Below are 15089 nucleotides of genomic sequence, written 5' to 3'. Positions count from 1 at the left end.
CGTTTATAAACTAACCTATCCGATGTGTAACGAGGGCGTTTCCTGGAGGGCAAAGCGGTCGCATATTGCTCGCAGTGCTTTTGCATAGTGGCTGCAAAGGTAGAAGCTGTTGAATTTTTTTTTTGTGAAAACAGCGCTTACACGAGACGGGGCAGAGGGAGACACACAACACGACACAACACTAGGGATACAACGGCGTCGTGTTGTGTCTCTACATCTGCTCCGTCCTGTGTAAGCTCTGTTTTCACACACACAAAAAAAAAAGATCATGCACCGACGAGCCCCGACTGTTTACCTCGTTAAAGATGGCGGAGTTTTTTCCAGGCGATTAAGAAGCGGCGGGAAGCCTGAGACGGTTTTTCAAAGGGTGTCGTAAATCTTCGTCAAAGCTGTCGCGAGATGCTTATAAAACTGTCACAGTGACGAGATTGTGGTGACATTGTTACCAAGCTTTGGGAACGCGAATTTGTCGGAAGGTTGTCGCACTGTGTTGTAAGGCTGTGGTGAAGTTGTGAGTGAAGGTGTGATGAGCTGATGAGCCACCCACAGGGCTATCGCATAGCATTTTCAATGTGTCTGGAGGTTACTGTGAAGCTGCTTCGTCATAACTGGGGCCGGGATGTCGCTTTTCATATCAACTCGCTGTCTTACAGCCGCGGCATGGTTGTCAGAAGGGGGGTGAAACTCTTGTCACTCAGTGGTCGCCAGGATTTTGCAACAGACGGCACACTATTGGCGGTTGCGATGGTTTTGGTTTTTGGAACTTTGTGGATGTTTCCGCCTCCTATGTGGCTAAATCATAACAGTTCAACGAGATCACAACTCCCTTAGAGAAAAAATGTGTCCCGACTACCCCGGTTTGAAGATGACTAATATGCTGAAGGTCAGACATGAAAAGCACACTTTAGAGGCTTTTCAATCCGAGCCTCGATGAACAAACTGACATGGTCGGAGAGGAAGAATAAATACAATTCGGTTTATGCGCGCGAGGTCCCGACCATCGTTGAATAACCTTGGAACACCCGTTTGAATATAGTCCAGCGTTTTTATTTACCGACTTGAAAACATAAACGGGAAATAGATGTTGACCCGCCGCGGTGGCTCAGTGGTTAGGGCGCTCGACTACTGATCCGGAGTTCCCGGGTTCGAACCCGACCGCGGCGGCTGCGTTTTTATGGAGGAAAAACGCTAAGGCGCCCGTGTGCTGTGCGATGTCAGTGCACGTTAAAGATCCCCAGGTGGTCGGAAATTATTGCGGAGCCCTGCACTACGGCACCTCTTTTTTCTTTTCTTCTTTCACTCCCTCCTTTATCCCTTCCCTTACGGCGTGGTTCAGGTGTCCAACGATATATCAGACAGATAATGCGCCATCTCCTTTCCCCCAAAACCAATTATTATTATTATTAAATAGATGTTGAGTTGGTTTGATTTTATTATCAAAAATCGTGCAGAGGTATTATTGGGTGACTTGCTACCTATTGGGCTTTTCTGTGCCAGTGGTTGATGCTGTCCGTTGTTTCTTTTGTATTGCGCTTCTGATGTCACTTCTGTTTTTGGCTTCGTATGCTTCCGTACTTGAAATAACTTTCTATAACACTTTTCTACCTATGCCTTTCTGCACTCGAATTCCTTTTGTTATGCTCTGGTTCTTTAGACATTGTTATTCGCTACCTGTGTGTCGAGTGATTAATACCATTTCATTCTTAATTTATATCGTGTTATTTCTACTTAAAACGTTACTCCGAGAATCAATATTTAGGCGGAGAACGACAAACTTGTTATACTGCGAAATTTATTCATGACCGTTTGTGCGTGTGTAAAAAAAAATGGAGCTTAAATCTTCGTAGCTCTGTAAGCTTTCAGCCAAGAAGGTGAACTTGATGTTGAGTAAAAACAAGTGAAATAAGGAACTTCGACGGCTGGCGAGCTCTTTGGCGGGATGTTTTTGAAAAAGCCTGCAAGCTGCAGGCGGTAGTCACTAATATCACAGGGAAAAGTGGGCCAGAAAATTAGGGCAAGCGGATGTGGAAATGTGCGCAGACGTTTTGTGGCCAGATCTCAGTGTAGGGAGAAAATCGCGGAGTTTCAACCAAATGGTAAAATTGAACATACAGAGACGCGTACGTAGTATAGCAAATCAACTTTTTTTAGCGGCAAAGTGCTCTGAACTGAAGAACGCCCTACTTTGTTCTAAGTATCGCTAATGCGCTGAAAAGCTAAACTGGCATACCTCAGTGTGTCTCTACATGGAATAGACTGCATTTTTATTTTATTACGCGTCCGACCCGCAGTGATAGCTGAGTGGCTTTTGCGTTCGGCTGCTGATGCCAAGGTCGCGGGTTTGATCCCGGTCCTTGGTTAATCGAAATTAATCCGGAGTGCCTTCACTGCGTTGCCTTAGAAGCCCATACTCTAATTAACAACACTAATTAGCTTATATTGGAGTAAAAATGGAGTGAGAATTCTTCCAGCGCACTCTCTTTAGGAGCAGGGTGTGCTGCCCAAGTCGTGTGGTATACATTGTCATCAATAAAATGCGGAATGCTTAAGACTGACGATTGTAACAAATTCCCTCTTCAATATAGGCAAAGTTTTATCAGTTACGAACATTTTTAACTGAGGTATCGATCTCCTCTATTTGCTAATCTCCACCGATTGCCGACCCTATCAAGTTAATGTGCTTTGCACTGGGAGTATGCCTTCGTTGCCAAGAGTTAGCATTCCATACATATAGTGACTTTAATGTACCCCGGCACTAAGACAGCATATCCTGCCGATAAAAGGGAGTGAGTTAGAGGACAACTTACTCTCTTTTTACTTCCATATTGTTATTTTGACGCCCCAAACAGACGCCACCCGTCGATAACTTTGCACTCCGTTTTTATTTAGTGCTGCCAGATTGCGGCTGCGTAGTGTATTATATCACATGTAAAAATCCATAAGAAAACGATGACACAACGTACGGAGTTTGTCGTCAAAAATAAAGAAGCGCCTCTTGTGTTGAATGATTAGCGCGTGAGTTTGTTTGTTTTATTTATTTGTATTTATTCATTTCTTATACTAACCTTTACAAAGCTCATTTGTGAACTACTAACAGGGAAGCGCGGATTGGTCTCAGCCGAAGTACGGTTGCTGGCCTTGCTGAAGTTGCGGACGTGGAGGCGGGCCCATGGGGAATGGCCCTGGGACTGAAAGAAAAAAATAAAACAGTTGTCAATACATACGCTGTGTGGTGCGCAACCGCTCCAGTTTCGGCGTGCGCAGTTTGCGCGTGAGCAAGCATTCTAAACGGAAAGGAGCACGAAGGGAGTAAGCTGTTCTTTAGCGCATTCCCTTTTATAAAAGGGAATGCGCTTACTCCCTTACTACTCCCTTGCTTCCTTTTTACTCCCATATAGTTGTTTAGAGTGAGGTTGTCTGCGCGTCGCTCCTTTGGAAGTCCGCGTGCCAAAGTCGACGAAATACTAAGGGATGTTCTCACAAGCGCAAACTTTCACTTTAATGTCAGCGTGATATAAATGAAGGTCTACTGGACGCCATCCTGTGAAGAATCTTACTGTATTTTTGTGGGGGCATGACAGAAAGGAAGGTTGCATCAAGGCTTGTAGTTTCAACTTTGGAGTTTCAATTTTTTTTGTGAATTTAAGAGTTTTCAATGTTTAATTTCGAATTTAAACAAATATAAATTTACTTTGATTTAAACTTTTATTTAAATTTAAATTTGTTGTTTGAACAACTGAAATATAATAGGCGTGTACAATTTTCGTTAACGTAAAGTTTTGTAGAGTGCAAGCCCTTTCTTTTTGGAAAAAGAATACGATGTAGCGGACTGCGTCGTTTTTTTGTCGCGCTAATTCCTTTTGTGGACAGTCCAGGATGCGTAAATGTATCTGTCAACGAGCTTTTTTTGCTGGCAGAAAAAAAAAAATTCTTGTGGTTAAGCTGACTTACAGAATTTTGCAAGTTGTCTATTGCGACCAATGACGGCCCTCGCCGAATGTTTTAAATCTGCCGTAGGCCAATTCAGGCAGTTTCTCTCCTGGTCACGCTTACGCCTTACGCTTATGTATGACCCTTATACATATACGCCTACATACATAGCTGTGCACCTTTCACAAAAACTTCGTAGTTGAAGAAAAATTCGTTCTGGTCCGGGGATCGAACCCGGGACAAACGCCTATCCGGTGCAGTCACTATACGAACTATAAGCTGATCAGTTCGGATAGCAGATGGTAGGGCGACGCCTTACTGATTGACAACGCCATCAACAATGAACAGGGCGGCCTCGCCCTACCATCTGCTCTCCGCCCTGATTAGCTTAGTTCGTATAGTGACTGCACCGGATAGGCATTGGTCCTAGGTTCGACCCCTGGACCAGGACGGATTTCTCTTCAATTACGAAGTTTTCGTGAAAGCTGTGCAGCTTTACTGTGTAGACGCATATGGCTGCGCTTATGGATTTTCACTAAACATTGGATTATCATTTAACTATATGTTTAGGAACTATTGCGAATCCCTTTTCCTCATTATCGATGTCATATGCGTGCGCGATAACCGAGTCACTGAATCGGGTTCTAACTTCTTCCTAGTATTCGAACCTTACGAACTAAATTCAGTGGAGTTCACTCCGTTTAACCAACGAGCGTGGCTGGTTTAACAGTGCGTATGCCGCATATGTTAAAAACGAAGAGGAAGCGTAGGTAAGGGATAACGACGAGAACGTCTGGCTGGGTGCCGTGCTGCGGTGGAGGAGAGGGAGGGGTGAGAAGGAAAGGATTCGGAGGCACAGAAATTCTGTTATGTCTCGGCAATGCGATAGCATTAAGAGCCGTTGATGTCTTTACCAGAAGTGACATCACTTCCTTTCAAAAAATGGGAAATGCTCCCGTCTGAGGACGTCACTTCTCTGCAGCTAATGGGAATGCTCCGTTCTGGTGATTTCACTTTTCTCCGGCCAGTAGGAATGCCTTATATCTGGTGACGTCACTTCCCGCCAGCCAATGGGAATGCTTAGGTCTGGTGACGTCACTTTCGTCCAGTCACTGGAAATGGTTAGGCCTGGTGACGTCACTTCCTGCCAGCCAATGGGAATGCTTAGATCTGGTGACGTCACTTCCCGCCATCCAATGAGGATGACATCACTTTCCTCTAGCCAATTGGAATGGTTAGGGCTGGTGACGTCACTTCCCGCCAGTCGGTGGGAATGGTTAGGGCTGGTGACGTCACTTCCCGCCAGCCAATGGGAATGCTTAGGTCTGGTGACGTCACTTTCGTCCAGTCACTGGAAATGGTTAGGCCTGGTGACGTCACTTCCTGCCAGCCAATGGGAATGCTTAGATCTGGTGACGTCACTTCCCGCCATCCAATGAGGATGACATCACTTTCCTCTAGCCAATTGGAATGGTTAGGGCTGGTGACGTCACTTCCCGCCAGTCGGTGGGAATGCTTAGGTCTTGTGACGTCACTTCCCGCCAGCCAATGGGAATGCTTAGGTCTGGTGACGTCCCTTCCTTCCAACCAATGAAAATGGTTAGGCCTGGTGACGTCACTTCCTGCCAGCCAATGGGAATGCTTAGATCTGGTGACGTCACTTCCCGCCATCCAATGAGGATGACATCACTTTCCTCTAGCCAATTGGAATGGTTAGGGCTGGTGACGTCACTTCCCGCCAGTCGGTGGGAATGCTTAGGTCTTGTGACGTCACTTCCCGCCAGCCAATGGAGATGCTTAGGTCGGGTGACGTCCCTTCCTTCCAACCAATGAAAATGCTTGTCTGGTGACGTCACTTTCCTCCAACCAGTGGGAATGCTGTCTGATGATGTCATTTTCCTCCAGCCAATGGGCGAATTTATGACCGCCGACGGATTTTGGCTGCATGGGGTATCTAATCCTATCACATCAAAAGAAGGAGGAAGGACGCACTAGGTCACCGCGAAAGGAAGAGTGAATAAAGCACGGCAGCAGGGGTGTGAGCGGTGGCGCCACCAGGCTTACATGGCTGCTGCTGTTGTCCCTGGAAAGGCGGGACCCCGCCCTTGATCTGTCCGCCCTTCATGCCCTTGAAGGCCCCTCCGCCGGTGCCCATGCCGCCGCCGAAGAAGCCTCCGCCGCCGGCGCTCCCGCCTTCCCAGTACCCGCCGCCCTTGGTGCCTCCGCCCACACCGGGCGGGAATACGAGCTGCTGCTGGCCCTTGATGCCGCCCTGGGCTTCGCTGCCTGCACGGGAGACAGGAGCACGGTTCGCATTGCTTGTCGGTTCCCTGTAAGAGTTTTATGCGCAGCATAGTTTATCCGGACGGAGTTATGTTCTGGTCATTTGATAGCTTTTACGGGAACTTTCCGTTCAGTGTAGTGGGGAAACAGCCACCGTGAGAGGTGCCGGCGTTGATTGGAGCGAGGCAAGTTCAGCTCTGAAAGTCCACACAGATTGAAGATTGCTTCGTTGCTAAAGCCGTAAAAGAGCGGTACTGTAATAAAGGCCTTCCTCAAGTACAAGCTTAGTTTTGGATGTCATTATACCTTTTGTATTGATTTTGTGCGTGCTGTACAGGAAACAAGGTGTCGATGATCTCTGAGGCGGTCTTTATCTATTCAGTAGTTCTCATCTCTGGCCAAATAGTAGTGATGTTCAGTCGACGCGGTGCCATGGCACGGAAACTCAAGGTGGCATACCAATGCTTTCTCACAGCGTTTCGCGGACGTTTAATAGCCAGAAGTAAAACATCGAAATACCCTGGTATTGTATGTTGCATTTTATTGTTGTTGTTTTAAATTTGTTATGGACCCTCGGTTTACGTCCGGAGGCTGGAACAAAACGTTATTCGATATGCCGAGGCCCACCGTGTGCGCAGTAAAGCAACAGTAATGCTTTGGACGCGGATCAGTGACCAAGAAAACAAGAACGCGAATCAAGATTTTACTACTCAAGAAAAAACAATACTTATGGCTGTCGTAAACAAAAGTGCCTTTACGTGATTTATACACAAGCTAGAAAAATATGTACCTAACGTATACACTGTTCTCATGACACGATGTTTATAGTCAAAATCAAGTGTCTGCCACAAAGAAAAGAGTGAATAAGTAACTGTACAATAATGGCTAATTTCAATATAACTACACGTCATGCACTCAACGGAGGTGGAAAATAATCGGCAATATATAAAATTTGTAATACGTCAGTATTTATATATTTTGCGTAAAAAGAATGTCAGGTCCTCACATCAAACGTATTTATAGACATATTTCCCAAAACAGGGTCAAATTGACAACTGCCAGAGGTGCAGAAGGTTTTCTCTAACACCGCTGACTCTGAACGGTAAGCCTGCCTCCCGAATAATTAATAATTGTTTTTTGAGGGGGGGGGGGGGAGGAAGTGGCGCAGTATCTGTCTCATATATCGTTGGACACCTCAACCGCGCCGTAAGGGAAGAGATAAAGGAGGGAGTGAAAGAAGAAAGGAAGAGAGAGGGGCCGTAGTGGAGGGCTCCGGAATAATTTCGATCACCTGGGGATCTTTAACGTGCACTGACATCGCACAGCACACGGGCGCCTTAGCGTTTTTCCTCCGTAAAAAACGCAGCCGCCGAGGTCGGGTGAATTTGATGACCGATACCACATTTTTTTTCTCGCATGAGGCTTCCAATGGCTATCTCATTATGCAGACACGTACGCCTGTAGTGCAGTCCGCGATTTTAGCCATAATCAGCATCGTCGTCATCAGCCTGACTACGCCCATTGCAGGGCAAAGGCCTCTACGATGTCTCTCCAATTAGCATACAGATGTCACGTTTGCTGGCATAATCGTGGTGGGCGAACTATGGCTGCTTCATTTTTTCCTCAAGGCGTCCGCGTAAATACAAATAGCTTTTATCACAGGAAGGAGAGCGTTGAGATGGGGGATGTGATGATTAGACTGTGCGATGGATGAGGAGCTTGAAAAAAAAGGAAAGCTATATATTTCAGGCTTGAACACCTTGCCAAGCACTAAACTCGGAGGATATTGAATATAGACCCAGGAACAAACGGAAACAAAGGGAACAATTGAGATAAAGATTATCAAGCTTAAATTCTACACAAGTACAGCCCGCATCTAACCGAGGAATATTAAGGACAATGGAGCTTGAATGGAGTTCAGTGCGACAAAAAAAATATCGCAAGGAAATCCGTGCCACTAGGAACTGTGGCGACTGCTGGTAACGTTAGAAAGCGTGTAGTATTTGGAAAAACGTAAATTCGAATGCAAAGGTTCAGCTGGCAGCAAAATCTGAGTAAATAGCTCCACGGCTACGACGACCAGCACTAACCCTTACGCCAGGTAGATGGCTCTTTCTGTCATGATGAAGTACTTTTGAAACATTGTTTGCAGAAAAGTAGGCTGCTTAGACATTATTCGAGAAAAAAATCATCATATCTCGTTACCGGTGGAAATGATGCATAAACCCGCGGATATGTTACGGCTTCTGAACCTGTGGGTGGGAGCCTCATGCCCGCGTGTAAGTGTTCTTGTGTTTCGCGACGCTTGAAGGCGTGGAGTTGAAAGCGTCACGCGTGGTTTAATCATACGTGAGGAACGACACTTAGAACGTCCACGCTGAGTTCACTCGAGAACGGGGATGATTCTAGAGCGTATTTTCTTTTAAGGCGATAGCCTTTAATGGCTCATACTCGCGGTGTCCGTTCGTCTGTCCGTTCGTGACACTCTTCAACTCGATTAGAAAAAAAAATCTTTATGCACGATGGGATTCGAACCACCATTCTTCCGTTCCGCAGCTGAGCGTGCTAACAACTACGCTACTTCCTGCCAACGCATGTGTAGTTCTTGTCTAGGACGCTGGAGAGTGTTTGCAGAAAGGCGTCTGATCAGATGGATGCCTCCCAAACGCCCTCCAATGTCTCCAGCATTTAAGATTCACAAACAAATGTGTACTTAACATCTTCACCGCAGATCAGTGACACAAGCAGCAGCACCGCGCTAAAGGCTTTCGCTTTACCGCACTTTAGGTTAACAAAGTGCCCCCTGAATTTTTTGTTTACGTGTCTGCGAGGTATGAAGTTTCCCTTTACTGTTTTCGGATAATTTTTTTTTCTCTGTGTCTCGGATGATTCAGACGTTCAGGGGGCTCTTATTTGATGGCTCCGTTCTTCTGTGTGTTTGGCGCATCATAGCCTCAGTTGCTTTTGCGCCATTAAAATCAATATAACTAACTAACTAACTAACTAGGCTCCGTTCTTCTAATTGCTGCGGCGTTAGATATCGCCTTTCGTTGCAGTAGTTTAACGCCTATATGACACCCATCGAAACAAAGCATAACCACCCATAGTTTATTTGTCGGACCCGCTCCGTTGGTGTTGCTTATAAGCGGGATTTTAACGCAGTTCACTTCGTCATGGTGTGTGCTGTGGGTCACTGCAACGTTCAGTGCACTATGATTCAGTACCGCTAGGCTTGCTTTCCTACAATCGTTGACGTGGCAGGGTGTTGAAGTGCGTCTGTACAAGCCGCGATGCGCATGCGCTGTAGGGGCGTGGGGGGGGGGGGGGGGGGCTCCGTGGAGAGTGCTTTCGAAGCTTTCTACAAAATCTTCTGCTAGCTCTGCTACTAACACGCGCGAAATGAAGTTAACCGTGTACCGCTCATACTCGTATATAACACGTAGCGTTGTGGGCAAACATCAAATGCCGGTGTAGACGCGACACCAACAGGGACAAATCGATTGAAATAAACTCGAAGGTTGACACCAAGATTTAAGGGATGTCTTGTGATAAAAGAAAATCTTATAAATGGATTCGAGGTGCTCGTGGCACTAAGACCTACCGTAAAGCATAAAAGGAAGGATTAAATCTTTATGTATAGGCAAGGTTTTTCAACGATGCGCGCTGTGTAGAGGAATTCAACTCAAGCGCCTTTTAAGTACTGCGACAGCCTGCGTCGGTACATGAATGGGCCATTTTTTGGGAAGGGATTTTGGATGACATCTGCACGGCAGAGGTTCCCGGGACAAGGAATACCACTCACAGCCGTCTTCCGAGCAGGGATGCTCGAATTCTTTCGCTGTCTGCTTTTTGCTGTTATTCGCTTTCTTGCCGCTCGTGGAAACGTGTTCAGAATGTCTGCTCGAGAAAGTGACAGCATCTTAGCATTTGAGGAACGTGGTTCTAAAGAATGCTGGGATAAAACAGGCAGGCCAGTTCAGACTGCATTTTGCAGGTTAGTGCCGTTTTCCACGAAGAGACGTGGCGCTACCATGGTTTCAGTGTCCCGTTGTACCTTCGAGACAACTGGTGGAACTAGCCAGAGAAATATCGCGAAGACGCTTAAGCTCCGCCTTAAGCGTATGAAGTTATAGCGCTTATAGTTATTTCCTACTTTCTTCCTTAATTAGTACCTCTTTCTAATTGCACGCACTCACTAGCATACATACGAAGGACGCGGGTTCGAACCCGACCGTGGCGGCCGCGTTTCGATGGAGGCGAAACGCAAAGGCGCCCGTGTGCTGTGCGATATTTGTGCACATTAAAGAACCACAGGTGGTCGAAATTATCCAGTTGTCCACTAGTGCGTACCTCTTAGCCTGAGTCGCTTTGTGCTGTTAAACCCCATAAAACCAAACCAAAGCATTAGCATCCATCAGTAGGCATACTAGACCACGTGATACACCACAAGGTACATGAGGTCTCCCTTAAACCAAGTCAGCCAAACGTGCCTCAATGGCCTCGGGGTAGCGTGTCTTAGTCGCAACTCAAGGGTCATGGGTTTTATTCCCAACTGGTTTATATTAAATTTAAATGGGTTTTTTTGGGGAAAGGAAATGGCGCAGTATCTGTCTCATATATCGTTGGACACCTGAACCGCGCCGTAAGGGAAGGGGTAAAGGAGGAAGCGAAAGAAGAAAGGAAGAAAGAGGTGCCGTAGTGGAGGGCACAGGAATAATTTCGACCACCTGGGGATCTTTAACGTGCACTGACATCGCACAGCACACGGGCGCCTTAGCGTTTTTCCTCCATAAAAACGCAGCCGCCGCGGTCGGGTGCGAAACCGGGAACTCCGGATCAGTAGCCGAGCGCCCTAACCACTGATCCACCGCGGCATTATCCCAGTTTTCTTTTCAGCGTAATTAACTTACTTTGTATTCTTACATGTCGTATTGAGAAATGTTCACGCTACGAATACATGACCACAATTTAAAATAAATTTCCATTCCACAGCTCAACGTGTGACGTCACGACCAATGTCTACCAGTCGTGGATTTTCTGGACACGCCAGCCCTAACAACTACTGTGGTTGCTCCGCTGAACGGGAGCTTAACGCTAGCGCGTGAAAAATACGCTGACGTCCGGAAGCGTCATGGGGCTATCGGGAACGCAAGAGAAAAGAGCCCACCGTTTTTGAACAGCTGGCTTCGCGAGGCGCACCGTGTTAAATACTCTGTTGCGGACAATTATTATGGCTAATTAACTGACCACTATTGTTAACAGTTGTACCTAGGTGAAACTGACTTATATGGAATAGCAGCTCATTAACACCCACCGGAGCGTTGTCGTAAGGCCACAAAAGAAAGCTGCACTGCTTTTTAAAAGGAAAAAAAAAGGGCTAATATTCTTTTTGCTCGCGGTTTACGTTGCTCAACATCGGTGAGTAAGAAAGCTGTTTGCGTTTTGCTTTTATTTGCAGGCATACCTTGCACTTGGTTCTAAGGTATGAATGTTTATTTCCTTGAGAGATTTACAGCATCTTGCGAGTTTCCCCAAAACATGTCGGACTAACTGGGAAGAGAATCTAAGAGGCTAAGAAAAACGTTAGCGTACGGTAGGTTGAAACGTTCTTTCTGTTTTCCACCAGATTTAAAGGGAAGGTGAAATGTTTTTTTCAGAATTCGAGGTTATCCAAGAATTCGAATCTATGAAGCCTCTTGCTAAAGCCTGCAAAGTAGATTGCGCTATCATTTGAAATGGCTACGTAATCACAGATTAAAATCGCGACGATGTGCATGCTTCTCCTCACTGCGGTAAAGGACTGCGGGGAAACTCGTGGTGACATCGTTGTTGCGGAAATTTCAGATTTCTGCTGCCTTCGTCTGCATGCTGCCCTGCGTCATCCGATGCCGCCAAACAATGTTTCGTGAGCTTCACCTTCGACGGAATTCGCTTTCCTCCTTGAGACAACCGCGTCTTCGCTGGAAAGTAAGCGCCGCCATACGTGACGTCATCACTGCGGCCTCTGCCTGTCGCTGTGCAGTGTAGAGAAGCCTGAACGCCGGCGCATCTTTAGTCGACGATTACGTCACCATTTCAAATGCTAGCGCAAAACGATTTCGCATGCTTCCGCATGCTTTACCATGCTCAAAATGGGAGCGGCAGGCACCCTCTGTCATGTGTACTGGGCGAGGTGCCACCGTTCCGCCTGACTTGATGTGGTACATGTAAACGTTGGCGTGTCGCGTCCGCGAGATCCCCTAGGAAATACGATGCGCCACTGCCGTATTCATGTAAACGCGGCTACTGTCTCACTTCTCGGTGGACACCTCAACCGCGTCGTAAGGAAAGGGAGGATGTTGGGGCGAAAGAAGAAACACAATGAGAGAAGTGTCGTAATGGAGGGCTCTGCAATGATTTTGCCCACCTGGGGATCTTTAACAACCCCTTTAAGCTCGGTTCTAAAACCCATGCAGTTGCCATTTAATCCATCAAGTTCGGAACGTCACAAAGCAGTGAAATTAGCTTTATAAAAAAACGAACACAAACACAAAAACAAACCTGCGAATAACGAGGCGACGACGAACGCTGTGGCCAGTGCGACGTTCATAATTCTCTCCTGTGCCGATGTGTCGCGGCCCGGTGGCGTCCCTTGCCAACGTCGCCGCGTCGTCCTTGCCGAAAAAAAGTCTGCGTGCAGGTCGTGCGATGTCTGCGACTACGTTTATACTCCCGCTTTCACTTTCCCTTTCACACGCAGGCGGCAGCAACCTTCTCTCCCCCTACGCGCTTGCTTGCTTTCTTTATCGCCGTATTAGCCGCCTCCTTTCCTCGTCACCCCCTCGTCCCCCACTTTTTCTTCCTGAATGGCTTAACTGGGAGTACCGGTATTCAAGGGGCGCTCTGCTACATTCGTGTCTTGGACCCTTGGTTTCTGCTTATACATTCAATGCAAAGGTGTCGCGATCCTTTTCTATATACTGTCTCTCTCTCTCTTTCCGCCTCTACCCTGTCGGCCTCTTCTCTGGAGCGGGCTTCTTGGCCGGCGGGCCGAACTTTTGTTGGCGGAATAATTTAGAGCTTCCCTTGTGCTGTCTGGACCGCTCAGCGTCTACCCCCGCCGCCGAATTCTAGCCCGGACGTCGGCGAAACGTAAGGTTCCGTTCCAAGCGGCTGGCGACGTAGCATCCCTTTATGCTCGCCTGTGGCTGCTCACGACCTTTCGGTCACGCCTTTCTCTCTCTCTCTTTCTTCCTTCTTCTCTTTCGCCTCCTTTCCTGTTTCTATTTTGCTGCTCGGCGTGCTTTACGCATTGTTTTGTTCAGTCCTGGCGAGTTCTGTGGTGATGTGTCCTCTCATCGTGTGTCTGCCTACCGCCGCTCTTTGTAACCTTCTTTCCCTGACCTGTTGCCTGGAATTTATTTTGGCCGATGAGGTGCATCTGACGGCAGGGCTCCGCCCTCTTTCATCCCTTCCTTTATCCCGTGCCTGACGGCGGGGTTCAGGTGTCCATTTGGTGCGACGCAGTTACTACGCCTTTCCTTTTCTCATAACCACGCCCCTCCCTCTTTCACCTTTATTTCGCCCCTCTTCTGATGCCTTTCGAATAGGGTTGTCGGACGCACCTGCCCCTTCAATCTCACCACTTGCGCAACTTTACGTAAGTAGGGTGCATGTATCAAGAAATGACGGTCTGAGTTGGCCGAAAGTCGGGTGTTTACGGATTGTTGCGACACCCATGGTCAATAGCGTAAACTGTGTTCTAGATGCAAGAATTTAGACTGTTGATAAACGCACAACCGCATGACAACAAAACGAATGAAAACATGCATTAAAAGAGATTCATAGACATGTCAGTCCCAGAGATAAATTAAGAGATAAATAAAAAAAGACGCTTTTCAGAAGATAATGGCGACATGTAGCGACAGTTCTTATTTGCCGCTTGCAGATGGCGCCGCCATCCGTAAGCACCTGAACAGTGGCTCCTTTCACTAGTCACTTTGTGACGCGGAGTTTCCCAGCTTGTCTGATCTGCCTGCCCCCTCCCTTTCCTATAAGCGCCCCCCTCATCCTCGCTTTGTTACAACGCTCTCGCTCTCTACTTCCTTTCTCGCCACTTCCGTTTCCGCCCCGATACTGCTAGCTAAGTGCCTGCCTCTCCGGCTGCCTTTGGGGCCCGGAAAGCCAGTTCGTCTTTCGGAATCCTCTGAATTGGGCGCGTGCCTATCACGTTTTGGTCTGCGCCCGGCTCATCTCCGGTTTTGCCCCCTTTCTTTCTTTTCGAACGCGGTTCTTTTCAGAGCTAAGCAGTTTGCGTCAGCACTGGGAAAGCGTTCGCTTTCTCCCTCATTCGTCGGCGTCTTTTCTACCTGACGTCGCCTAATATATACCGCGGCGCGTTTCGCGTACCTATGGAAACCCCCCTTTCGGTGCCTCGTAGGTCCAGGTTGTCGCCCGTCGCACGGTGAGGTCTTTTCAGCGTCATACCTCTCTTCTTGGGCAATGCCTTTCATCCGGGTCTAAGCTTCTTCTGTGGGAGCGTGTGTATATGCTAAGATTTCTCGTGACGCCCGGAACTGCTCATTCTGACCGGGTCCCCTTGCTGGAAAAGGGACAGGTGTGCGAGTAAGCTAAGGTTGCTGCCGGAAAAAGGGTGAAGGGTAGGAAGATTAGGATGTCCCCGGCACACCCGAGACGTACTACGGGCTCGGTGCTTGGAAGATACAGCGACGCTTTTTTTTTCTTTTTACTGCGTAGGCGTAGAATTCTCTCGCGTTGTTAGCGCCTCTTCGCCGTAACTCGTGCCCGTGACACTTGCTTACAAGCGATGGCAAGCCTAGTTGCTATTGCCACTGCTTACCGTCTGAGGTGAACAGCGCAGTCTGAGGAACTTCTTT

At 47.5% G+C, this 15089-nt stretch overlaps 2 protein-coding genes across 2 annotated transcripts in view; one reads left to right on the top strand and one right to left on the bottom strand.

Annotated features, from left to right (window-relative positions):
- LOC144133418 (beta-1,4-glucuronyltransferase 1-like) overlaps positions 1-15089 on the top strand; it is a 271081-nt gene that overhangs the window by 105663 nt on the left and 150329 nt on the right. The gene's annotated exons all lie outside the window — the stretch shown is intronic.
- LOC144135509 (uncharacterized) lies at positions 2860-12913 on the bottom strand. Its single transcript, XM_077668159.1, has 3 exons — positions 12754-12913; positions 5995-6216; positions 2860-3188 (listed from the first exon to the last, which is right to left on the bottom strand). Exons 1-3 carry the CDS (start codon positions 12800-12802, stop codon positions 3115-3117), a joined length of 345 nt encoding a protein of 114 aa, XP_077524285.1. The 5' UTR covers positions 12803-12913; the 3' UTR covers positions 2860-3114.

The sequence above is a fragment of the Amblyomma americanum genome, chromosome 5, assembly GCF_052857255.1.
Source record: "Amblyomma americanum isolate KBUSLIRL-KWMA chromosome 5, ASM5285725v1, whole genome shotgun sequence".
Classification (NCBI taxonomy): domain Eukaryota; kingdom Metazoa; phylum Arthropoda; class Arachnida; order Ixodida; family Ixodidae; genus Amblyomma; species Amblyomma americanum.
This window is presented reverse-complemented; position numbering and strand designations above follow the sequence as displayed.